The sequence below is a fragment of the Lemur catta genome, chromosome 3 (assembly GCF_020740605.2).
Source record: "Lemur catta isolate mLemCat1 chromosome 3, mLemCat1.pri, whole genome shotgun sequence".
In the NCBI taxonomy this organism is placed as follows: domain Eukaryota; kingdom Metazoa; phylum Chordata; class Mammalia; order Primates; family Lemuridae; genus Lemur; species Lemur catta.
The window spans coordinates 125,551,899-125,577,535 of record NC_059130.1 but is presented as its reverse complement, the minus strand read 5'-3'; the positions used below and the strand labels follow the sequence as shown (position 1 = coordinate 125,577,535).

The following is a 25,637-nucleotide window of genomic DNA, read 5'->3' as shown; positions in this document are numbered from 1 at the left end:
CTCTCTGGGGGCAGCAGCACCTTCAGCCAAGGTGGGGGCTTCCGCTGGTGCTGGGCACGGAGGCCCTGAGGCTCAGACGCTGGCGTGGGGTGCAGGAGGCCTGCGGTGCTGGCGGGAGGGCTGAGTCTCTGCTCCAGCCGCCAGATGCCCTGGGGCCTCTGGGGCCTGTCCCTGTCTTGCCTCACTTGCCACACCTGTGTCCCTACCTCCCTGTGTCCCCTGGAGAGCCCAGCCTCCCGATGCCCCCCACCCTGCGGCAGTTCCCTTCTGCTCATGGTCAGACGTTAGCTTCCTCCAAGAAGTCCTCCTGGGCTGGTGCCGTCCATGGTCCTCCTCAGTAGCCACTTGGCATCCCTCATCGAGTGCACCTCGTGGGGGCTAATTGCTGTCTGCCTCACCAGGCAGCACCTTCTGGGACCTGGGCTCTCAGTGAGCCAGTGTGCAGGGCCCAAGGAGGGCAGGGACCAGCCTGTCCCTGGGCTGGGGCCGGCTGACTCTGGCCTGGGCTTGGGCCCAGCTATGACAGGAGGCCCCTGGACAGGGTGGGGGCAGGGGAGAGGCAGGTGGCCCGGGGCAGGCTGTGGAGCTCAGACCCACCACGCAGGTCCCAGATCTGCACCCTGGTAGGCACGGGGCCTCGCCACAGGCCTCGGGCGTGGGTGTGTGCAGTGCCATCCTTGCAGCGTGGGGGCAGGGGCGTCCAGGAAGGGCCCAGGAGGGGTGCAGGCCCTCAGGCGGGAGGCTCCTGCTCTGGGAGCCGCTGGTGGCCGGCCAGCAGCGGGGCTGGGTGTGGGTGGCTGGGGCCGGCCCTGCACCAGGCACGGGGGCCTTCCGAGAGCTGGCGCAGCCGCTCCTCTGCCCCCGGTTGTCGTCCCCGTTCCCGCTGCTGAGTTTGATGCCGACTCTGAGTGACGCCCCCTCAGGGCCCCAGGCCCACGGGGTTGCCTGGCCCAGGCGGTGGCTGAGCGGGGAGGGGCAGGGTCCTGCTGGGCAGTTGGGTTGGGTGGGTGATCGAGGCGTGTCCCCCACCAGCACCTCGGTGGCAGGCAGCCCCGGGCCAGCCCTGGCCCCGCGGTGGGCAGGTGGGTGGCCTGGCCGGGCGGCAGGGGACGGGCCGCGGTGAGGAGTGGGGGTGCCGTGGCAGTCACCCCGCGCCGTGTCTGTCACCGTGTGTGTGTCTGTCCGGCCGTGACGTGCAGTGGAGCGATGCATGAGTGCCATGCAGGAGGGGACGCAGATGGTGAAGCTCCGCGGCAGCTCCAAGGGCCTGGCCCGCTTCTACTACCTGGACGAGCACCGCTCCTGCATCCGCTGGCGGCCCTCGCGCAAGAACGAGAAGGCCAAGAGTGAGTGGCCGGCCCGGAGGGGGGCGGGCCCAGAGCCCCCGGGGAGCACGCGGGGTGGGGGTCCCTCCCGGGCAGCTCCGGGATCAGGTGGCCTTGGAGTTCCACAGTGACCCCTGGGCCACGGGGAAGGCCCGTGCCCGCCTGGCAGAGCTCCCTGGGACAGTGGGCACAGGTGTCACCAGTGCCTAGCCCTGTGCTGGACGCGGGGCTGGGCTGAGGGGCAAAGCAGGAGGGGCCCCCACCAAGGTGCATTGAGGGGGGCTTGGCCACAAACGTTGGCTCAGGCCCCTGGGGACGAGCCCTGTGGAGGCTGCAGGGGCCACCTGTGCTGGAGGCCTTGTGCAGGGGACGGGTCAGGGTCCCGTGGGTCACAGACATTTCCAGGACCTCCTCTGGCTTTGCTGATGGGCAGGACCCAGGTGTGCCAGGAACGGGCTTCAGCCCAGCGGTTGCCAAGGGTGCAACCCCCCACGGGGCCCAGGAGAGCCTCGCTGCAGAGCCCCCGAGGGCCTGTGCTCGGAGCGAGCCCCAGGGTGAGGGCGCCCTGAGCAGGTGGCGCCTCCTGGGCCCCAGAGGCCGGTATGAGGGCAGGGCCGGGACTGCCCTCTGAGCCAGGGGACGTGGCGCTGCCCCGGGGCTGCACAGGCAGGAGGAGCCCCAGCACCTGGCCGGGAGCGGCTGGTCTGAGCCAGGCCCTGTTCCAGCACTGGGCGTCCCGGGGACCTCGGCTGACGCGGAGCTCGCGTTCCAGCGGTGTGGGGCAGCACCACCTAACACCCTGGGTGCCCCCCGGCGGGGCGGGGACCCTCCTGCCTGTGCAGCCTCCAGGCAGCTCCACCGACAGCAGACAGCAGGATCGAGGGCACTGGGTGGACGCGGGGTCGGCAGGAACTGCAGGGGGACACGGGGCCGGGCCCTTGTGCCGCCTCCTGCCCGGCACTCGGGGAGACCTAGTTGGGTGCTTAGAGCCCACCCTGGCCTTGGAGGCGTCCCCTGGGGGTCCTGCCACAGGCTGGGAACAGATTCCGAGGTGCCCCTGAGCTCGCCTACGCCTGGCAGGTCAGCCCCTCGGGGCTCTGGACGCCACAGCCAGTCAGGGAGCCCTGAGTGACCTGAGTGCTGAGCCAGGACCCCACGAGCCACCCCCCGGCCGGAGCTGGTGGAGCTGGCGTGGGCTCTGGCCATGCCGGCCCAGGGGTCGCCTGTCTCAGAACAGGGACACATGCGGGCTCGTGCCGGCTACCCTCCTGGGCTCAGTGAAATGCAGGGTCCTGGGCCAGCCGGGCGCCTGGGGGGAGCGGGGGCCCCTCTCCTCGTGGGGGTGCCTTTCCACACCAGAGAAAGGGGGAGAGACCACAGGGTCAGAGCAGGCAGGGGCCCTCGTGCTGGGGTCCCGTGGCGAAGGGCACAGAGCTCCAGGCCACCAGGTCCAGGGGGCTCTGGGCTGGGGGTGTGGAGCCTCCGGGAGGCCGTGACCCGGTGCCCCCCGCCCCGCAGTCTCCATCGACTCCATCCAGGAGGTGAGCGAGGGGCGGCAGTCGGAGATCTTCCAGCGCTACCCGGGCGGCAGCTTCGACCCCAACTGCTGCTTCAGCATCTACCACGGCAGCCCCCGCGAGTCGCTTGACCTGGTCTCGCACAGCGGCGACGAGGCGCGGACCTGGGTCACCGGCCCTGCGCTACCTCATGGCCGGCATTAGCGACGAGGACAGCCTGGCCCGCCGCCAGCGCACCAGGGACCAATATCCTTGGGCACGGGGCGCGGGGCCGGGCCCACGGCTGTCCCTGTGGGGTCACACATTCGGGCCCCCCGGGCCCCCCACTGCTTCCTCCCCAGGCCGAGGGCGGGGTGGGGCCTGTGGACCCACGATGGCCCCTAACTCGGCCCAAAGTGGCTGAAGCAGACCTTCGACGAGGCGGACAAGAACGGGGACGGCAGCCTGAGCATCGGCGAGGTCCTGCAGCTGCTGCACAAGCTCAACGTGAACCTGCCCCGGCAGCGGGTGAAGCAGATGTTCAGGGTGAGCCCTGCGCCGCCCGCTCCGTGCCAGGGTCCACGCTGTGCCGGGGTCCCCGCCGCGCCGCACCGGGTGGTCTGCCGTAGACACAGGGCAGCTTGACCTTGTGTCCTGGGCCTGTGGGCCACGCTGCGACTTGTGGGGAGGGGCCAGGCATTTGGGGGAGGCGCAAGTGAAGCTGCACCCCCTCCCCGGCCCCCCACAGCCCCACAGTCTTGGGGGGGACGCCCTGGCCGGGGTGGGGCCCTGTCTGTCGGCAGCAGCTCTCCTTGCTGCCCCCCACCCCTGCCGCCCACAGCCGCCCTGGTGTTAGAAGTTGTGAAAATGCATCGTTCAGGGGAGCGGAGGCCCTTATTGTCTGTAATTAGTTTCTCTTTCCGGAAGCCCGGCGGGGCGGTGAGAGGAGCCCCGCCTGCTTGCAGGTCCTGCTTGGCGGCGAGGGCTGAGCGGGCAGACCCAGCCCTCAGGCCTCCACCCTTGGCACAGGCTGCAAAGAGGGTCCCGCGAGCTCAGCCGGCCCCTGCACGCGCCAACCCACACGTGCACACACACGCTCTCGCCTGACGGCTCCGGTGGCCGGCCCTGAACCCGCGCGGTGGGTGGTCGTGCCTGGCTGGAGCCAGGGCAGCACTGGGCGTGTGCGGAGTGAGGGGAGGGGACTCTCGGGGTCTCCCAGGCCCTTTGAAGGCCCCGGTGGGGGCAGGGTCTACTGGGCAGTGGGGGCTGGCGGGTGGCTGGCACCTGCACATCAGCACCCCTGCCTGCCCGGGCTGAGCCGTCCCCCCTTCCTGACCCTGGGGGCAGCTCTGGGGGCAGCAGGCCTTCGCCCAGGCAACAGGCTGACTTGGGGTGCGGCGTGGAGAGCGGCCTTGGAGCGGGAGGAGGGACAAACGCCCGTCCTTGACCTGGACGCAGGTGCGCGGGCTCCTGGGGCCTGAGGGTCCCGGCTCCAAGTCTGTGCTTGGAAACGCTCTGTGCCCGTAGCTCTGGGAAGGCCACACTCACCTGCACCTTTTGCAGGACTGTGGGGCTCTGGGCACGCACTTCCACCCCCTGGCCCCACGCCTGTCCCAGGCCTGGCCCTGTCATCGTTCCAACCAGCTCTCCTTGAGGAAGCTCAGGACAGGTGGGGCGGGGACAGAGGGCGTTGTCATGGAGCCATGGGCCTCGGCCCCCAGCCCTGGGCAGCCCAGACCTGGTGGCCCTCGTCCACCGTGGGCAGCCCAGCTGCAGACGCCTGGTCTGGGAGCGCCGGGCCCCCACCCGTGCAGCCACCCTCTGCAGGTGCTCGGGGCCGAGGGAGGGAGGCGTGACCTGCAGGGGTTCGAGAGGCTCTAACTGTGTAGTGAGATCTCGCTGTTGCCCTGAATCGCCTGGTCGGAGGGGAGATCTGTGTGGTGGGCAAAGAGGTGGCTCGGACACAGTTTCACTGACTCTGACAGGACATTGCAAACGTGGGCTGGGCCCCACGTGGGCCTAGTTGTCCGAGAGGACACGTGGGCCACCGAGGCCTGGCCCAGCAGCAGGGACTCTGCCGCGGTGTTCCCGCAGCCGTGCGGTTTCCACTGGTGGGAGGAGCCGCCGAGGGACCTCGTTGGGGGCGTTTCTGGGGCTGGTTCAGGCTTCCCAAGAGCCTCAGCATCACAGCACCCTGGTTCCTGCGCAGGGCCAGCAGGCAGATGCCCCCCCTGGACTGTGGGCATGGTGAGCTGACCCTGGGCACAGCCACGCAGGGCCCAGCCACGGCCCCTGGGAGGGCGACCCTCCTAGCTGCCTGTCCCAAAGGGGTCCTTGGAGCTTCAGCGTGTGCCCTGACCCAGCTGTCCTGGGTGCAGAGAGCGGCTGGCTCTCGGCCCAGACCCACCAGGTCCTCCAGCCTCTGCTGGGCCCCAGCACCTGTGGCTTGAGCCTTGGCTTGGGCACCTGGCGGGGCACTTGGGTCCTGCTGGGGATCCACCAAGCCACGGTGCCAGGGGAGCAGGCAGCCAGGAGCACCCCTCAGGGCCCGGCCTGCCCCAGGGCCCACCCCGCTGGGGACAGGGGTGCAGGGGGTTGTGGCCACGTTGCTCTGGAGAGTCTCCTGGCTCAGAGGGGACCTGGCAGCACCACCCCGGCCACCCAGACCGTGGCCACGTGGGGAGAGTCTCTCCCGGGCTGGCAGGCCAGCGTGTGCTGCTGTCCGTGGTGCTGGCCCAGCGTCTGCCCTGCTCTGGGCCCTCCCCTGTGGGCGTGGGCAGTGAGCGGTCCTGAGAGGTGCGACTAGCTTGGGGGACAGCCCCGTGGCCTGTTCCCAGCCTCCCTGGGAGACACCGGTGGGCTGCTCAGAGCACCTCTCCTTGGCCCGCAGGTGACGGGAACAGGACCCCGGTGGGGTTCATCTGAGAGCCCCGTTCACGGAGCGCCCAGGCGGCCCCCTGCTGTGGGTGTGGTGGGTGGGGGCCACCCCGACTTCCGGGAGGTGCCTTCCACTTCTCAGGGGACCGAATCTGGAGCTTCCGTGGAGGCCCAGGGACTGGGCCAGTGTCTGGGGACACGTGCCAGCCATGCGTTTGTGTGTCCGGGTCTGGGGTGGGCTGCGCATGGGAGCAGAGGCCTCGTGTTGCAGGAAGCGGACACGGATGACCGCCAGGGCACCCTGGGCTTCGAGGAGTTCTGTGCCTTCTACAAGATGATGTCCACGCGCCGGGACCTCTACCTGCTCATGCTGACCTACAGCGACCACAAGGACCACCTGAGCGTGGCCGACCTGCAGCGCTTCCTGGAGGTGGAGCAGAAGGTGAGGCCGCCGGGCTGGCCGCTGAGCTTCAGCAGAGACGTGGGGACGAGGCAGTCACAGCCGGCATCCAGGACCCCGTCGGCTGCGGCCCCCGTGTTCCAGGGAGCAGCCCGCGTGGGTGGGAAAGGTTTGGGGCTTCTCCTCGGGGCCCGTGTCAGTCCTGGCCGTTGACGCCCCGAGGCCCTGGGGACAGCCACGGCTCGACACGGCACCAGCTGCGGTATCCAGCGTCCTGTGGACAGGGGTTCTGTGGCCCAGCCACACGGGCCTGGCTGGCCTCCCCCTGGTGCCCAGCCGGGCACGGGGCCCTTTGCCTCGGCCGGAGGGAGTCCTGTCCCTGCTCACAGGCCGGTGCCTGGGCCCTGCCCCACTGACCAGGGACCTGGAGTCCTGAGGTTCAGCCCCTCAGCCCAGGCCCAGGTGGGGACGGGGTGACCACCCTGGTGGCAGAAATGGAGCCACGCTGGAGAGGGGAAACCAGACCCGGTGGAACGAGTGGTCCCGTGGGAGGGGCTCAGGCTGCATGGGGCCCCCAGGGCCTTCGGGTGCTGCTGAGCCCCCTGGAGCCCTCAAGATGCTCCCAGTCCTGCTGGGGTGACACCCTGGGGCCTGGCCCAGGTGGGAGGGGCCCCACCAGCCCGGCTGCGTCCCTGGCCTGTCGCTGGGCAGCAGGGCTGCGGTGACGTGGCCCCAGACAGCCGGGCCTCGTCCTGGCCAAGGTGACAGAGGGCGGGAATGTGGCCCGAGGAGAAAGGGCAGGACTGACCCCTCCTTCCCTGACCTTTGGCCGGAGCTTCCAGCACTTCTCCCTAAAAACCCGTGTCCTCCGGGCAGGGAAGTTGAGCCCCTGGCCTGGCTCCCGGGCCCTAAGCATCCCCCACCCCCCTCCACGGTCCTGGGACCCCCGGGGGCCCTGCCGGTGGGCTGCCCTGGGGGCCTGGGCGCTGCTGGCCGTGAGGCACCGCGGGGCCCTGGAGGTCCTCGGTCTTCAACGCGGGGCTGCACTGAGCCGGGCTGCCCGGGTGCCCCGCGAGGGTTACTGCACAGGGACCCGGGCGGACGGCAGGGGCGGGGGACGGGGGCTCCCAGGCAGGATCTGGGTCCTCGCCCTCCCGCGCCTCCCCACTCTCTGGCCTCCACTCCACGCTGCACCCACCAGCGACCCCAGCCCTCAAGTCCCACCCAAGGTGGCCGTCCCCATCGGGGCTGGCAGGGACGGGGCCGGGAGGGGTGGAGGGAGGGCTGGGGAGCCGCCTGAGGCCAGCCCTGGCCGGTGAGGGCCCAGCCTGGGTTCCGCCCCTGCTGTGGCCTAGATGACAGGCGTGACCCTCGAGAGCTGCCGGGACATCATCGCGCAGTTCGAGCCGTGCCCCGAGAACAAGAGCAAGGGGGTGCTGGGCATTGACGGTGAGTGACGCTGCCCTCACCCAGGTGTCCTGGGAGGCCGGGTGGGGGGCACCAGGGCCTGGACACGCAGCCCCACGTCCCGTGTGACAAGGGCGAGTGGCCGTGAGCAGAGGTGGGGTGGGCTGACCCGCCCCCACCCGCCACCCCCGCAGGCTTCACCAACTACACCAGGAGCCCTGCCGGCGACATCTTCAACCCCGAGCACCACCGCGTGCACCAGGACATGACGCGGCCGCTGAGCCACTACTTCATCACCTCCTCCCACAACACCTACCTCGTGGGCGACCAGCTCATGTCACAGTCACGGGTGGACATGTACGCCTGGGTGCTGCAGGCTGGCTGCCGCTGTGTGGAGGGTGAGCGCCCGACTGGCCTCGCCGAGCCCTGGGGAGAGGGGCAGGGCCGGGAAGGCCGCGTCCGTGCGTCCGTGCGCGTGGCTGAGCGAGAGGCTGGCCCCTCCGTGGGTGTGCGCGGCTACCGCGCCGGCCCCGGGTACTGAGCTCCGCCTGCCCGCAGTGGACTGCTGGGACGGGCCCGACGGGGAGCCCATCGTGCACCACGGCTACACCCTGACCTCTAAGATCCTCTTCAAAGACGTCATCGAAACCATCAACAAATACGCCTTTGTCAAGAACGAGTGAGTGGCTGGGCCCGGGGAGCGACCCCAGGGGAGGGGCTCCAGGCTGTGGCTTCTCCTGCCCCTCCTGCATGTCCTTTCTGGGGGGCAGTGGCAGGGGCTGGGCTTGTTTCTGGGTGTCTCGTGGAGGACGGCGGGGCCAGGGAGGGGACGGGCCTCAGATCGGGCAGAGGGGAGGCCGTGTGTGTGGGAGCGGACAGCAGGGCGGGCGCCGGTCCCCACGCCAGCCGGCACCCTGGGTCATCACCCCCGGCGGCCGTGGCTCCTGCGTAAAGACCCCCGAGGAGCCGCTCCGTGTCCAGACGCAGTTTGCTGCTGCTCAGCTGTGGCCACAGACACTGCTGAGCAGAATCCAGCTCAGTGTCCGGAAATAGAGGCTGCCTCCCCCTCCACCAGTTACCTTCGCGGAGGCTCTCGGGGAAGGAGCTAATTGCACGGGGGGAGGCAGGAAGAGCAGGACTGATTTAGGAAATGGGAACGCAGGGCCCCTCCCGGAAGCGCGGCCCACGCTAGTCTCCAGCGGTGAGGGAGCGGCAGCCCGGCCGGCAGGACACGCAGCCCTGGGACGGCGGGTGGGGCAGTCGCAGGGTCCCGGCGGGGCTCGCCCCTGCTCCAGCGCAGTCCCTGCGGCCCGTGCTCTCCTGCGCCGCCGCTCGGCCTGAGAAACAAGCGGGAGACGAGTCCTCCCCGCACACCCGGCCCTCGCCACACACACGGGACGCTCCCCTCCCGCCCTCTCGCCCCGGGTCACCTACGTTTTCTACCAGAATCACGGCTGCCTTTTGGTAAAAATCCGAGTAAAATGTGCACGTGTTTAAGAATAAAGCTGAGACGCTCAGGGCGTAAAGACCCGTGTGTGCCGCACCCCTGCACCGCGCAGTCACGGCCACCTCCCGCCAGGCTCGTCCCCTCTTTGGGGGCGTGTCGGGACCCTGGGGCCCCTCCCAGGACGGTGCATGCAGCACCCGGGCCCCGGGGTGACGTGTCCCCGTCTGTCCACTGCTCCGCGTTGCCCCTCAGTTTAGTCCACGTCGTCTGAAACCGTGACTTTTCCAGACATTTCCTTTTGCTTTCCTGGAGTTTCCAATTGCTTTGTTTTTAAATCGGGGAAAGAAGCTCACGGCCTCCCCTGTCCCTAAGGTTCTCCCGTCCTTTCCCGCCACTCGGTTGCTTCTCAAAGCCGTCGCTGGCGCCGCCCAGTGCTGCCGGCAGCCCCGTCTCCCCATCTCCCCGTGTCCCCAGCCCCGGCCTCACCTGCCCCCTGCCTGGGGACCGCAGGTACCCAGTGATCCTGTCCATCGAGAACCACTGCAGTGTCAGCCAGCAGAAGAAAATGGCCCAGTATCTGACGGACATCCTCGGGGACAAGCTGGACCTGTCCTCCGTGAGCACTGAGGACGCCGCCTCGCTGCCCTCCCCACACGTGCTCCGGGGCAAGATCCTGGTGAAGGTGGGCCCTGCCCCGACAGGCAGGCACCGCGTCTTCCCGGGGTGGCCACGGGGGCCGGGCGCCTCTGCCTGCACATGCCGGCGTGTCCCTCCCACGCCGCAGGCGCCGCAGGGAGCAGAGCGGCCTGGCCCTCCGTGGTCCGAGTGCAGCGCCCGCCTGAGCAAAGGCCTGCACGGTGCTGGCTGGCTTCCAGCAGGTCTTCAGCCCCTGTCGTCCCCCTGTCCCCAGGGGAAGAAGCTTCCGGCCACCATCAGCGAGGACGCGGAGGAGGGAGAGGTGTCCGACGAGGACAGCGCCGACGAGATCGACGAGGACTGCAAGCTCCTCAGCGGGGACGTGAGTGGCCGGGGCTGGGGCCCTGCAGCCCAGAGTGGCCCCTCGTCCCTGCTGTCGGGGACTGTGTGTGGGTGCTTGGGATGTGCTGGGCCTGGGGGTCCCTGCACACGGGGGTGGGGGGCGCCACCCCTGTGTTCCCAGCCAGCAGGCCGACCGCACACCTGCTGGTGGCAGTTTCGGTTCCCATTTCTGGGCCGACTCTTGCAGAGCTCTCCGCGTGCTGCCCAGTCCTCTTGGCCCCTCAGCAGGGGCAGCCCCGGCGGACGGTGGCCCCCGGGCTCGACACCATTCCCACCTACACCCACCGCCGGGCTCTCTGCTGCCACCCCTGTCCCCCAGCACCCGCCCTCCTCCAAGGCCAGCCCTGATGAGGGTCCCGCCTGTGGTCACCTGCACAGAGCGCTGTCACCACATCCTCAGGGCTGCTGGCTTGGGCTAGGGGCTGGGAAGCCAGGGAGGGCTTCAGGGGACTCGAGGACTCCGCAGTCAGCGTCCTCTTGCCTCTGGGCGCTGCTCCGAGCCTCCGCCTGCTACAAGGCCGCGAGGACTTCATTTCTCCCTGGGGGACCGTGCAGTGGGAGCATGACTGGGCAGGAGCTTCCCGGCTGCAGCTGGGTAACCGCTTTCGAAAGCCCCCAGGCAGCAGCATTCTCTGCGCTGCGGGTGTGGCCGCGTCTCTGACAGGCCCAGGGCGATGGTGAACTGCGTTCTGTGACGTCCACCTCGTGCCCACTCCGCCCTGGCGCTGGGGTTGTCCGGATGCCCGAGGCCCAGGCCCGGCACCCTCTGGGCTCCAGGTTCATCTGGCCACGCACGGGAGGGCAGCTGCCCTGAAGTCTGCCCCTTGCCCCTGCCATCTCCTTGGGCCATGTGTGGCCAGTGGTGGGATCCCACGTCCTGTGCTGCCCACCGGGCCGGGCGCCATGTGGGCTGTCCTCTGGGTCCCCGTGGGCTGGGGTTCAAGGCTGCCTGTGGCCCTGAGCGAGTCGCAGGCCCCTGCGAGCCTGGGCAAGCGAGCACAAGGGGGCACGAGTGCCCTTTGGGTTGTCACCGTTGTTGCATGCGGGGCTGGGATAGATGCCATCGGCGGCCTCTGCTCTTGCAGGTACCCACCAATCGGAAGCACGTAGAAAACATTGCTAAGAGGAAACTGGATTCCCTAATCAAGGAGTCGAAGATTCGGGACTGCGAAGACCCGAACGACTTCTCCGTCTCCACACTGCCCTCGTCTGGAAAGCTGGGGCGCAGGGCAGAGGCCAAAAAGGTGGGACCCCTGTCGCCAACAGGTTCTCCTCCCAACAGCCAGCCCGTGGGCTGGGCACACACCTCCACATATGCACACACCCTGCCCATGCACCTGTGCACATACCTGCACAGATGCACACGTGTGGGCACCCCTCCATATGTGCACACACCTGTGCACATAGCTGTACACCTGTGGACACTCCTGCATGTGTGCATACACCTGTGCACACCCTTCACACATGCACACCTGTGGGCACTCCTGCACCTGTGCATACACCTGTGCACACACCTGTGCACACCCTTCACACATGAACACCTGTGGGCACTCCTCCATGTGTGCATACACCTGTGCACACACCTGTGCACATAGCTGCACACATGCACACCTGTGGACACTCCTGCTCGTGTGCATACACCTGTGAACACCCTTCACACATGCACACCTGTGGGCACTCCTGCACCTGTGCACACACCTGTGCACACCCTTCACACATGCACACCGGTGGACACTCCTGCACGTGTGCATACACCTGTGCACACCCTTCACACATGCACACCTGTGGACACTCCTGCACGTGTGCATACACCTGTGCACACACCTGTGCACATAGCTGCACACATGCACACCTGTGGACACTCCTGCATGTGTGCATACACCTGTGCACACACCTGCACACGTGAATCTGCACACAAGCACTCCTCTACACAACACTGATATGTGCACACACGCACCTGCACACATGAACACCTCAGCACACACCGGCCTGAGGTCCAGAGGCCCCGTCCACGGGTGCGGCCCTCCATCCCCAGGGCGCCCCAGAGACCAGCGTGTCTGTTTTGATTTTCCGTCGTGAAGAATCCATGGTGTTCACCTCGCCGGGGGACAGGCAGCCAGGGCACCCCTCGCGAGTCTGGGGTGCTGCCCTTTCCCTGCTGGCGCTTGGCTCTGACAGCGGACGTGGCCCCTCAGAGGCCTAAGGGCAGGCAGTCCCCGGGGACCTGCAGTTCCTTGAGGAAGGGGACTTGGGCGCTGCCCCCCTTGGTGAGCGAGCCAGTCTTTGGGGGCTGAGTGGGGCGTGTGGCCACCCTCCCGGCCCACACGTGCTCGCGGCCGCGTGGAGAGGCCTCCACGCAGAGACGCCAGCCGGCAGGGCGGCGACACACGCGCAGTGACGTGTGTCTGGGTCAGGGGCGCCGGGCAGGGCGGGGCCAGCGCCTGGTGCCTGCCTGGGGCGAGGACGGGCACTTCTGCTGTGTGGCCCGAGCTGTGCTGTGGTGGGCAGGGAGCTGGCCTGGGGCCAGTGGGCATGTGGGTGGGCCCTGCAGACCCCGGCCTCAGGTGAGCCACCAGCAGGGCTCTGTCTCCTAGCGCCGGGGAGCCCTGCAGTGCCCCGCGGCACCGCTCACCCCACGCCCTTCCCTGCAGACCTCGCTGTTTGCCGCACGCTTGAGGGTGGGTGGGAAGGTGTCTTCTCCCTGGCAGGGGGAGGGGGGAGCCGTGTCCCCCTCTGGGACCAGTATTTTTAGATGCCAATGTTTGTGTCTCCGCCCACGGGCCACGGAGCGCTCGGCACAGCTGATGCCGCCCGAGAGCTTGAGGAACGTGTGCGGCAGGCGGCTCTCGCGGGTCCCGTGCCGACAGGCGTTCCTTTATTTTTAGTCCCGAGATGTCTGGGCGAGGAGAATGTGGCCCACCTGAGGCTCTGGTGGGCTGTGCTCAGCGTGGAGCTACCCCGCCGGGCGGGAGATCATGTTAATTCTCTGCTCTCCTCGGCCACGCAAAACCAGGTGCACCTGGGCATGGGAGCGTGGCCTGGTCCCTGGGCCTCACGTCTGAGCTGCTGCTCGGCCCTGCTCAGGGAAGGCTTCCTGGAGGGGGAGGAGGAGCTCAGGCCAAACCCCACCCTGACCAAAGCACCAGGCACTCCTAGGCTGAGGGGTGACAGCCCTGGTTGGTCCGGGGGCCTTTTGGGACGGGCAGGAGGGCTGAGCGGACCCCCAGGCTGGGGGGGGGGGCTCACTGGGAGGAGTGATCCAGGCAAAGGGGGCTGTCTGTGGGGGCCGTGGAAAGGGCCCACCGAGCGTCACTCACGCCCCTGCCCTCTGCATGTGAGCCTTGAGGACACAAAGCCCTGCTCTGGGGTCCCTGAGGCCTGGGACAGTGGGAATGGGTATCTGGGGGCGGCAGCCAGATACGCAAAGAAGGGCCCCCCCGCAGTGCCCACGACAGGCCTCGCCCCTGCTGGGGACCCTGCCCCACCCGGGTGCTGGAGGCCGTGCGCTGCGACCTTCCCTGTGAGCTGGGTGGCTGGGATCTGCTGGTGGCTCTGACCCTGGGGTGGACACGGCACTGCTGTCCGGGGCGCCTTGCCCTGTGCTCGCCCCATGACAGGCGTGTCCCGGGGGCAGGAGGGGCCTGGCCGGAGCCCTCTGGGTCTAGCTGGCTCTTCAGCACGGACACCCGGGGTGACGGCAGATTCTCACCACGCGGGGTGGGCTGCGGTCGGCTGCCATGTCTCCTGGGCCAGCATGCACCGCTCCTCAGTCCTGCCTGGATTTATAGTTGCCTGTGGCTCTCGGAGACTGCGGCGTTTTGGGGACATTTAAAGAACTGTGGGGCGTGTCGGCCTCAACGGGCTCCAAGTGCACCGTGAACGTCCTCCCGGCGCCCCTGCCGGCACTGTCGGGTCCGCAGGGAGGAGGACGCTGGGCTGCAGTGACGGTGGCTGCGAAAGCACTCAGGGTGCAGACGGCCTGGCCACGCCCCTGCCGTGGCTCTGCCTCGCGCCGTGGCCCGCGCGGCCTGGTGACTAGAGGGCCCCGGGCCACTCCGGGCAGGATGCACCGTCCAGCCTGCGCCTGGCTCCCCATGAGGGAGGAGGGGCCGGGGCTGCTGGGAAGGCCCCGGAACGGGTGGAGCACAGGGTGCGGCAGGAGTGTCCAGGCCGTGCCTGGCACCGAGCCGGTGGTGGTGACGTGCTGTTTCCAGTGTGTCTGACCAGGTGGTGTCGGGCGGGAGGTGTCCAGGCAGAAGAGATCAAAGGGGCAGGCTCTGCAGCTCATGGTGGGGTTGGCCAGGCGCTGAGGTCCGTGGCGGTCAGACGCCCACGCCGTGCGCTGTGCAGCGGCTTTGCAGCATCCATGGGTGTGTGCGGGGTGTGTCCACGGGCGTGGGCCACGTGTCCGCCTCTGGCTGAAGCTGTCTCTCACAGGGACCCGCTCCTCTCCGTGGTGTTTGACAGACACCAGCCCTCACCTGGGTGGGGGACGAGGTGGGGTGGGGGCACCTCTGGAGCACAGCGGGGCCGAGTTTGGGGGCGTCTGTGGAAGGGATTGGGGAGGGCGGCGGCAGCTGCCTCGTGGCACATGTGCTGGCACAGACTCCTTGTGCGTGAGCTTGGGGACCAACGAGCAGTGTGTGACACGGTCCTGGGGCTCTGGGGGAGGGGCTGGGAGGGTGTCCCCCCCCCGTGCCCCTTCTGTACCCGGGGAAGCGGGGCTCATCCAGCAGCTCCCCGGAGTCGCCGGCTGAGGCCGCCTTTGAGGAGCACGGAGCTGGAGTTATTTGTCTGATTAGGTAACACCTTGGCGCTGCCAAAAGCGGGTCAGCACATCAGCGCTTCAGGGGTGCTCGTGAAAGGGCCGCAGAAGTAGGCTGAGGAATGTTCCAGACACACATAATGCATTTATTACGCAGTCACCATCTGTGGGAAAACTCAGAACCGGGGACTTAATGAGTGTAGAACAACACGTGGTGAGAGGCCAGCGTGGGTGTGAGTGGCTGTTCCCACCGGGCTCAGCCTGTCCCCCCAAGGGCAGCTCTGGGCCCGGGCGCCCGACTGGGCTCCCGCCTGCCCGCCCTCCGCCCGGGCGTGGCTCCAGCCCACCTCTTCCAGGAAGGCCACTGGGCAGCTGGGGGAGTATCCGCCCTCCCTGAGCTCACGCTGGCCTCACCCTCGCCCTGTCTCTCCCGCGGGTCAGAGCAAGGCGGAGGAGGACGCGGAGCCCGGGGAGGACGTCGGTGCTGGCAGGCGCAACAGCAGCCTCCTCGCGAGCAGCTTCTCCAGGCGCAAGGTGCAGCGGGGCTCCCGGCCCCACCCCCACCGGCCAGACAGCAGGGGCCTCCCGCCCCCAGGCCCTGGCCGGCCCCTAGTCGGGAGTGGCGACTCCACGGCCCTCTGGTCACCTCTCCTCTGGCCCACACTGGCCAGGTCCCCACAGCTGCCCAGAGGACACGGCCGCAGCCGCAGTGTGCCCAGCAGGGGGGACGAGGAGGCCGTGCGGCTGCTCGGGAGCCCTCCCCGCCTCTGCCCTGGCCTGGCCCGCGTGGGCCCACGGCTCACAGCTCTGCCCTCCACAGAAAAAGGGCGGCAAGCTGAAGAAGGTGGCCAGCGTGGAGGAGGGGGACGAGGACCTGGACTCCCCGGAACGCCAGAGCCGAGGGTCAGTGCCCTGCCCCAGGGACAGAGTGGTCCCACCGGCACCGACCCCTCTCCCAGCCCCTCCTCCCACTGGCCAGAGGACCACTCTGCTCTCTGTGCACCCCCCATGACCCCGCGGCCCCCTGCCTCTTCTCCACTCACCCAGACTTCACCCCGAGTCTCCTCCTGCTCAGAACCTTCCAGAAACCCCCACATCTCTCAGCGCAGCCCTGGCCCCACGTCTACCTGAGTGGGTGTTGTCCTCCCGCACACCTACGCGAGGGCCCCGGGCCTTTCTGGCCACTGCCAGCCCAGCCCGCAGCCCACCTGGCGCTCGCATGTCCTTGGCCCCCAGCACGGTCTGGGGGCGTCTCTGGGGCTCGGTGCCTGCCCCCAGCACCATGCGGTGTCCACGCCACGCCGGGAATCAGTGGCGTGTGGCACGGTGGACACGTGCTGGATGCTGCTGCCTGTGCCCTGGAGCCCGTCTCCGGGGCTGGCGCCAGGACGGCCCCCCAGGCCCCTGACCCTGTGGCCCCCGCAGGACGACCAGGCAGAAGAAGACCATGAAGCTGTCCCGGGCTCTCTCGGACCTGGTCAAGTACACCAAGTCCGTGGGCACCCACGACGTGGACTCGGAGGGTGAGGGGGCGCGGGTGGGGCTGGGTGGGGCCTCCCTGTCCCAGCTCCGGCCGCACCGTGTGGTGCCCGGAGGACCCAAGGACGCAGAGTCTGACGCTGGTGGCTGGCGCCACAGTGGCGTCCAGCTGGCAGGTGTCCTCCTTCAGCGAGACCAAGGCCCACCAGATCCTGCAGCAGAAGCCGGCCCAGTACCTGAGCTTCAACCAGCACCAGCTGTCCCGGGTCTACCCCTCCTCCTACCGCGTGGACTCCAGCAACTACAACCCACAGCCCTTCTGGAACGCCGGCTGCCAGATGGGTGGGCACCCAGAGCTGCGGGGGGCTGGGACCGGGGGCCTTGGCTGTCCCTGGCTCTCTCCAGGCTGGCACTGGGGCGGGGCCGTAAGACCCCGAGGCCCTGTGGAACGGCAGCTGCAGGGCTGCTGCGCACTCCTGGGGGCACGCGGGGGGGCGTCCTGCCTCACATGGGGGGGCCCCGCGCCTGCACGGCTGCGCGTGCCCGAGCCCGGCTCACTGTGGGTGAGCGGGGGGCAGACGGCGGGTGTGGGGGCCGGCGGGCAGGCAGGGCACACGCCTGGAAGGCCAGACGCCGACCGGCAGCCGCCTGCCCTCCCCCAGTCGCCCTGAACTACCAGTCGGAGGGGCGGATGCTGCAGCTGAACAGGGCCAAGTTCAGCGCCAACGGCAACTGTGGCTACGTGCTGAAGCCCCCGTGCATGTGCCAGGGTGAGGCGCTCGACGCTTGGGGCACACAGGGGCCGCCTGGGGGTGCCCAGAACCCGGGGTCAGGGCTGCGCAAGACGGCAAGGGGCTGGGCGGCCTCGGCAGCTGCCTGGAGGGTCAGGCTGGGACGCGGTGCCCTCCCTGCAGGGGTGCAGAGAAGGACCCACCTCTGCCCGGAACCTGGGGTGGGGGAGCGGGGAGCCCTCCCCCGGCCCGGCCCCCTAAGATCCACGGGCAGCACTTGTCTGAGGGGTCCCGGCCCAGCGACCCAGCACCCCGTGCCCGGCCCCTCTCTGGGGCGCAGGGCTGTGCGGCACTTGAGGCTCCTTCCGGCCTCTGCATGCGAGCGATGCCGGGGCCTGGGTGGGCACCTCCGGCCTCAGTCGCGCCGTTTCCTCCCCTTGGTGCTGCGCGACCCGGGCTCCTCCTCCCGCCCCTCCTGCTCCCGCGCCTGCCTCACCTGCACTGGCCTCAGGGTGCGCAGCCCACCGCATCCGGGACTCCCCGCCCAGAGGCAGGGCTGCCTCTCGTGCCTGCGGAGCCCTGCGGGTGCCCACAGGGGTGAGCAGGCACGCAGGGGAGCAACCCGCCTGTCGAGACCCCCGAGATGCTGCCTTCCCCTCCCCCGCCCTGGCCACGGGCCCCGCCTACCGGGCACTGAGGGCTGTTTGCCGCTGGTGCCTGCAGCGGGTCACGCTGGCCAAAGGCCGGGCCTGACCTCACGCCTGGCGTCCACGCAGGCGTCTTCAACCCCAACTCCGAGGACCCCCTGCCCGGGCAGCTCAAGAAGCAGCTGGCGCTCCGCATCATCAGCGGGCAGCAGCTCCCCAAGCCGCGGGACTCGATGCTGGGGGACCGCGGGGAGGTAGGGCCCAGCCCGGGGGGAACAGGGGTGCCGGACCCCAAGCCTGGGCCCGAGACCACCCTCACCCCGCCGTCCCCAGATCATCGACCCCTTCGTGGAGGTGGAGGTCATCGGGCTCCCAGTGGACTGCAGCAAGGAGCAGACCCGTGTGGTGGACGACAACGGTGAGGGCTGGTGCCGGCCCCGGCGCCTAGACGCCCGCGGCCCCCCGCTGCACCCGGGAGCCCCCTCCAGCCCAGGAGGACAGGCGTCGGCGGGGCGGCCCCCACGGGGTGGGCCCTGCGCAGGTGATGCCCCTCCTGTGCCACACCTCCAGGATTCAACCCCATGTGGGAGGAGACCCTCGTGTTCACGGTGCACATGCCTGAGATTGCACTCGTCCGCTTCCTGGTCTGGGACCACGACCCCATCGGGCGCGACTTCATCGGGCAGAGGACACTGGCCTTCAGCAGCATGATGCCAGGTGGGTGGGGCCAAGGGCTCCAGGGCCGGGTGTGCACCTGCCGTGGGCCCCGTGGGCCTGGCCCTGGTGCCAAAGGGACAGAGGGAGCTGGCTGGGACCCAGCGCAAGGCTGTGAGGCCTTGTGGACCGGGGTGGGATGGGTCGCAACCTGTGAGGGGGCTCACCCCCAGGAGGACGTCCTGCTGGCCAGAGCAATGCTGGCAGGCTGCCTGGAGGAGGTGGAGGCTGCGCTGGGTCCACAGGGGACAAAATCCCAGGCCTGGGCTTGTCGTTGGTGGCACTCAGGGCCTTGGGATCTTTAAGTAGAGAGTGGCTGGTGGAGGCCGGGCAGGGGGAGCCCTGGGACCCTGACGTCGCCCCCACTGCTCCAGGCTATCGGCACGTGTACCTGGAGGGGATGGAAGAGGCCTCCATCTTCGTGCATGTGGCTGTCAGTGACATCAGCGGTAAGGTGAGCGTCACCCGAGGGCCACCTGCGGTCCTGGGAGGAGCAGCACCAGCCCTGTGCCCACCCCACCCCCAGCAGTCTCCCCAGGGCGGCTCCTGAGTCTGGGCTGAGAGGCCCACGGTCCCCCCACCATCGGGGGTGCAGGGGACGCCTGATCCCAGGCCTGTGAGCTCCGTATCCAGCGCTGGCAGCAGAGGGCAAGGCAGGGCCGTGTGCCCTGCTGTCCCTGACCCTGCTCTCGGTGGGCACCAGCGCCCATCTCAGCCTGGCTCTGGCCTCACCCAGGCCCTGTCCCTGCTGGCACCCGGGCTGCTGGGTGGGGACGAACACTCAGCCCTTCCTGGCACTCGCAGCCCTCCCTTCCTCTCCTGGCCCCCCTCCCCCGGAGTCACCCGGATAGTGGCCGCCTGCCTTTGCCCCAGGCCAGGGCAGGACAGGGCAGTCCAGGATGGGTCTTGGCCCGGCCCCTCCCTATCTGCAGAGCCGGCACCCCAGGTCCGAGCTCGGGCCAGAGCCCTCGGGGACTGTAGACGCAGCTCGGGGTCCGCCCGGGGCCCAACAGTGACCGTGTCTCTCCTGCTGCACTCGTGGGCCCAGAGGCACAAGCTGGACCGGGCTCCGCAGGCGTGTGTCTGTCTCCGCGGCCGTGGGCCCTCCCGCTGTCTTGCCGCCTCACCTCCTTCCTGTCTCTTTGGTCTTGCAGTGGCTCCCCATGTCCAAAGTCTACTTTTACAAGCACGGCCTTGTTAGGGCCTCCAAGGTACCCCGGCGCCGCGGGGCAGTGTGGCCGGCGCCCCACCTGCATGCCCAGGCCGCGCCCCATTAGCACCATGATTCCTGGTAGCATTTTGGAGACTGTCAGCTCTTGTGCTGTGGATCATGACATGGTTCCGGGGTCCCCTGGGCCATCCTCAGCCGACAGCGGCATTTACGAGGCAGATCCAGGATTCGACAGGCCGCGGCCTCTGCCCTCAGTCCTCCGACTCGCCTACACCCCAGCTGAGCCCCTCTGCGTGCCCCAACCCCGGGGCCCCGCGTGCCATTTCTTAGGCCCCCTCCCATGTCCCCGCCGGGCCACTGTGCCCAGGGCCCGAGCGCCGGGCCTGAATCCTGGATCTCCCTCCACATGGCTTTCCAGCCCACTCCGACCAAATTGCGCTGGATTTGGGGTCTTGAATCAGGAAGCTGATTCAAGTGCTGGTCATTTTAACACCTCTGCCCAGAAGTGCCCCTGCGGGGTGACCACTCTGTGCACGAGCACGGGCGTCGTGGGGGAGCGGAGGGGGTCGGTCTCTGGGGCACAGGGCCGTCTGGCATGTGCGGCTCCTTCCGGCTCCTTCCGGCCTCTGCACACGAGCGATGCAGCCGCCGGTCTCCCCAGTGCTGACCCTGCACTCCCAGCTGGTCCTGGGGACCCCGGCTGCTCTCAGGCCTGTGCAAGGACCATCCAGGATGGTGGGCTGTGGCCTGCTGCTGGCGGCCGGGAGCCCAAGCCCACTTGGGAGCACTTGGGTTCAGGGAAGTGCCAGGCCAGCCCGGGCCTCAGGCCTCGCGTGAGCAGAGAGCAGGGCCAGGCTGGGCAGCTGCTGGGGGTTCAGGAGGATTCCCGGTCGAGGTGGCACCTCTGGGGGCGGGGGCCATGGGAGAGCAGACTCAGGCTGCGCCAGGCCGTGCCGGCTTCCTTGGCCTGAGTGGGCAGAGGCAACCCCGGCTGGCGCCATGCCCTGCCTTCTGTGGCTTCTGCACCCGCAGCCCTGCCAGAGCCCGGGCTGGGGCTCCTGAGCAGGCGCAGGGTGTGGTGGGCCGGCGCCAGGAGAAGCCTGGGGAAGGATGATCCCCGCACCGCCTCTCTCCGGCCCCGCCTGCCCTGAGGCCCCTGCCTCCGGCCAGAGCTCAGGGAAGGCGAGATTCCTCCCTCGGAAAGGCGTGGGCCAGCCTTGCTTGTTTGGTAGCGGCCTGTGGTCCTGGCAGAACTGCTGTGGAGACACGGGTTCCGCTGGCCACTGTCCCTACACGCAGCCCTGGCCAGCCAGCCCCGGAGGCGGCCCCAGCCCACCGCACCTGCACGCTCGCCGGCGCCCTCCGGAGCGCAGCCTGTGGGCAGCAGCCGTGGCGGGGCTGGTGGTTCCTGGCGCCAGCTATGTGGGCTCCTTCTCTTGCAGGTCAAGCAGGCTCTGGGCCTAAAAGGCCTCTTCCTCCGTGGCCCAAAGCCCGGCTCCCTGGACAGTCATGCTGCTGGGCAGCCCCCGCCCCGGCCCTCCGTTAGCCAGCGGCTGCTGCGGCGCACGGCCAGCGCCCCGACCAAGAGCCAGAAGCCAGGCCGCCGAGGCTTCCCAGAGCTGGTCCTGGGCACGCGGGACCCGGGAGCCCAGAGGACAGCTGACGACCTGGCGCCCCCCAGCCCCGGCCCCGCGCTGGAGGCCCCGGCCTGGGAGGGGCCCGGCAGCGGCAGCCCGCGAGGTAAGGCGCCCGCCGCGGTGGTGGAGAAGAGCCTGGAGCAGGCACAGCCTCTGCGAGTGCCTGAGGGCCCGGGGCCCACGGGGATGGCCGCCACGTGCATGAAGTGTGTGGTGGGCTCGTGTGCCGGCGTGGATGCCGAGGGATTGTGGCGGGAGCAGCCGGCCAGCCCGGGGCCTGCAGGTGGGCATGCCGCTGTCAGCCAGCAGCCCCGGGCCCGGGCGGACTCGCTGGGACCCCCCTGCTGCGGCCTGGACCCCAGAGCCGCCCCGGGGAGAAGCAGAGAGGCCCCCGAGGGCCCTGGGACCCAGCGGCCAGGTACAGGCGGTGGCGGCTCCGTGTCCTCGGACTGCAGCCCGGAGAGCCCGGGCAGCCCCCAGGGGGTCGGCAGGCAGCCAGGGGCCCTGCAGGGAGAGATGAGCGCCTTGTTCCTTGCAAAGCTGGAGGAGATCAGGAGTAAATCCCCCATGTTCTCCACCGGTAAGCCCAGCCGCCCGCCCGCCCGTGCTGTCCGTCCGCACGTCCCGGCATGGCCTGGGCCTCGCACGTCCGCTGCTTCGTGTCGCAGACGCCGCCATGTGTGCTCGTGGCGCCTCCGCGCCGCTCCGCTCCGCTGCCTTGTCCCATGGCTGCCGGCCCCAGCCCTCCTGCCTGCCCGCGGGCCCCGGTCTCTGGGTGGGTGGGGACGAGTCTGGGTGGCAGTGTGCCATGCCAAGGGCCCCAAGTGCAGCCTCGAGAACCAGCCCCACCAGGCTTCAGCGGGGAGCCCCGAGAAAGGGCTGAGCCCAAACCCGCCTCCCCGGTCTACCGGCTGCCTGGGGGCCCTGGTGCCCTTCCTGCCCCCACCTGCCTCCCTCCAGGGCCAGGCTGTAGGGGTGTCCCTCCTGGGGAGTCTGACATGGGTGGGGCCGCCGGGGGGCTCCTTCATCCCCCGAGACTCCCGGGTGGCACTCAGAGCCTCGGTCAGGTCCTCAGAGTTGGCAAGGTGCTGAGGGGAGCAGACACCCCTGGGGCCCTGAGACCGTGCCCGGCTACACCCCACTGAGCATCTCTGCTCCAGCCCAGCTGGCACCTCGCTAGTGCAGGAGGGAGGGGCGTGTGCCGAGCTGCGCTGTGCGCCGGTCCGTCCCGGCCCCGGTGCTGACCGAGTTCTCCTTTCTGTCCCTGCACTCACGCTGCCTCCATAGTTAGGAACTGAGCGCACAAGTGACAGGTAACGGGGCAGCCCCAGCCCCGGGAGGACCCCGGCCCCCGGCCCATCATTGCCCAGCCCCCACAGCAGCAGGGCGGGCGCCAAGTGTGCCCTTCGGGACGTGGGCGACAGGGGTGCCTGGGGTGGGGGCTGGCCCTGTTGCCCGGCAGTGCAGGGGCCTCAGGACACCACCCTGAGACGTGTCTCCCTCCTCTGCCTCTCTCTCCCCCGGCCCTCTTCCCCCAGGTGGCCGCCCCTTCTCCCTGCAGTGGTCCATGTCCCCCCTGTGCAGCCTGGAAACCATCGCCGAGGAGCCAGCCCTGGGCCCCGGCTCCCTGCCACCGGCTGGCAGCCCCACCGGCCCCGCCCGGGAAGGGCCCCAGGGCCCCACGGGACCCAGAGCCAACGCGGCCAGCCCCACGGGGTTGGCTCTAGGGGCTTCTGTGCCCCTCCAGCTCAGGACTGGGAGCCCCAGGGACCCTGAGGAGCCCCCAGAGGGCCAGCAGCAGCTGTGTGACAGTGGGGGCCCTGGCAGGGTGCACGAGGGGGCTCCTGGGAGCCAGACAGACAGCAGGAGCCAGCCCTGGGCCACGGGCCGTCTGCCCACGATCAGAAGGGCCAAGAGCGAGGGGCAGGTGCCCACAGAGCCCCTGGGTGGATGGCGGCCCCTGGCCGGGGCCTCTCCCACCCCCGCCGTGTACACGGATGTCACGGGCAGTGACCCGCTATGGCAGCGACTGGAGCCAGGCAGCCACCGCGACAGCGTGTCCTCGTCCTCCAGCATGTCGTCCAGCGACACCGTCATCGGCCTCTCCCTGCCGAGCCTGGGCCTGGGCTGCAGCCGCGAGAGCCTCATGGGGGGCCCCGCGGGACGCCTGCCCCTGCGGCCCTGCTCAGCCCCCGCCGCCCGCCTGGACCCGCTGCCGGTGCCCAAGAGCAAATCCAACCCCAACCTGCGGGCTGCGGCCCCGCTGCTGCCTGTGCCCGACGAGCCGCGGCCCCGACCTCGGGTCCCGAGGCCGCCCTGGGGCCGCCTCTCCCTGGTGGGCCTGCAGGACTGCCCCGTGGCCGCCAAGTCCAAGAGCCTGGGCGACCTGACTGCTGACGACTTTGTCCCCAGTTTCGAGGGCAGTGGCCACAGCCTGAGCTGCAGTCTGGGGCCCCCGGGTGGGACGCAGCGGGTGGCAGGGCCGGGGGCACCACCGGACGCCCTGACGGAGCAGCTGCGCCGGCTCACGGGCTTCCAGAGGGCAGGGGACATCACGTCACCCACCAGCCTGGGCCCCGCCGGCGAGGGGGACGGCGGCGGGCGGCCCTGGCTTCCTGCGGCGCTCGTCCTCCCGCAGCCAGAGCCGCGTGCGCGCCATCGCCAGCCGGGCCCGCCAGGCCCAGGAGCGGCAGCGGCTGCAGGGCCTGGGCCGGCAGGGCCCCCCTGAGGAGGAGCGGGGCACCCCCGAGGGCGCCTGCTCCGTGGGCCACGAGGGCTGTGCCGACGCGCCGGCCCCCACCAAGGGAGCCCCCCCACGGGGGTCCGGGGCTGCCGACGGCCTGCTCCTGCTGAGACTCTGACCCGCCGGCAGGGCCAGGCCGAGGGCAGGGGGCTGTCGCGTGCCGGGACACGGGGGCCAGAGCCGTAGCTGTCCTCCCGCCCTGCTCGCAGGGAGGAAGGAGCAGATGCCGCCGCCTGCCTGGGTCCAGGACGTGGCCCCCAGGCCGGGCCCGCCAGGCGGTTTCCACAGCGTTTCAAGATATATTTAGAGAGAGAGATATTTAAATTTTTAGAGGCAAAACTTACACAACATTAAAATGATACCAAGTCCTTTTCCACTTTTTCACCTGGTTCTGGGCCCTGGGTGTGTGTACGTGTGTCTGCATCCTGTCCCCACCCTGGTTGCCTCGTCCTGAACAACAGTCCCCTGCTGGACATCCCAGACCGTGGCCTCCTGCACACAGGGTCACGCCGGCTCAGCGTGTGGCCCCAGCTCACCCACCCGCCTGTGGCCACTTACCAGCTGCACCCGGGGGGGGGCCTGCCCTGCCCCGAGCCCGAGCCCTGCACTGGCACCCCCAGCCCTGCCAGACCCCTCAGAACGGGCCTGGTGTGACCCCCCCCCGCCTTGAGCCCAGGGGCGTCTGCATGTGGGAGCCGGGCATGACCCTGGGCAGGGGGTGCAGCGAGTCGGGCGGGCTGCTGCCAGGGGACCAGGGCGGGAACTCAGCCCCGGGGCTCAGAGCGCTGTGCACAGAGGGCTGGAGCCCCAGGGGTGACACTGCACACAGGCCTGGTGACCGAGGCCTCCCTGGGAGCCCCCAGGGGCGGTGCCCGTGCTCAGGGTGGGGCTGGCTGGGAGTCTGCAGGAGCCAAGGAGGGGTGAGGCCACGAAGGTTGCTGCTCCCTGCTCAGCTGGGAAAGGGCGGGGGGCTGTGGGGTCACGGAGGGTACCTGGCTCGCAGGCAGGCCCGGGTGGAGTCGTGAGGGTCCGAGAGCGGCGCTCAGTGCCCTTGAGCCCTGTCCTGGCTGCCCCTCCCTCCAGGCCTCTGCTCACCCCCACCCCCACCCCCGGGCCCAGCTCTGGCTGAAACTGCAATGGGAACGTCCCCTGAGTGCAGACGGGCCCCAAGGCCCCGGGGCCGAGCCCTGTGGACGTCAGGGCCAGGCAGCGCTGCCTGTCCAGTACCGGAGCACCCCCCAGGGCTGGACGGGGACCGGGCTGATATTGGGGCGGGGGGGGCTCTGTCCTGGCCCCCCACAGGGAGGGAGCAGGATGGAGCCAGGAGGACCAACCTGAGCACAGCCCGGCTGCCCTGAGCCACGACACCTGCTGCCTCCTGGTGGTTGCTGAGGACAGGCTAGGCCCGGTCCATGCCGACTCCTCGGGCAGGGCACACAGGGCACCATGGGGGGGGGACAGGGCACCATGGGGGGGCAGGGCACAGGGCACCGCGGGGGGGGGGACAGGTCACAGGGCACCACGGGGGGGGACAGGTCACACAGGGCACCATGGGGGGGCAGGGCACCACGGGGGGGGGACAGGGCACCATGGGGGGGCAGGGCACAGGGCACCACGGGGGGGGACAGGTCACACAGGGCACCATGGGGGGGCAGGGCACAGGGCACCGTGGGGGGGGGGCAGGGCACCACGGGGGGGGGGACAGGGCACTGCGGGGGGGGCAGGGCACAGGGCACCGCGGGGGGGGACAGGGCACCACG

At 69.7% G+C, this 25,637-nt stretch overlaps 1 protein-coding gene across 1 annotated transcript; it reads left to right on the top strand.

The window, feature by feature from the left end:
- The first annotated feature begins 1,210 nt into the window (after positions 1 to 1,210).
- Positions 1,211 to 24,201, top strand: PLCH2 (phospholipase C eta 2). The gene is given in 24 exon segments (XM_045546485.1): positions 1,211 to 1,346; positions 2,844 to 3,019; positions 3,021 to 3,098; positions 3,239 to 3,367; positions 5,970 to 6,140; positions 7,454 to 7,547; positions 7,700 to 7,903; positions 8,064 to 8,184; positions 9,463 to 9,634; positions 9,863 to 9,974; positions 10,516 to 10,544; positions 11,094 to 11,219; positions 15,197 to 15,289; positions 15,576 to 15,658; positions 16,181 to 16,278; positions 16,394 to 16,576; positions 16,897 to 17,004; positions 17,742 to 17,866; positions 17,946 to 18,030; positions 18,183 to 18,329; positions 18,701 to 18,780; positions 20,940 to 21,237; positions 22,673 to 23,727; positions 23,729 to 24,201. Coding segments are annotated over 24 exon segments (4,170 nt in total). The 3' UTR covers positions 23,996 to 24,201.
- Positions 24,202 to 25,637: the final 1,436 nt, after the last annotated feature.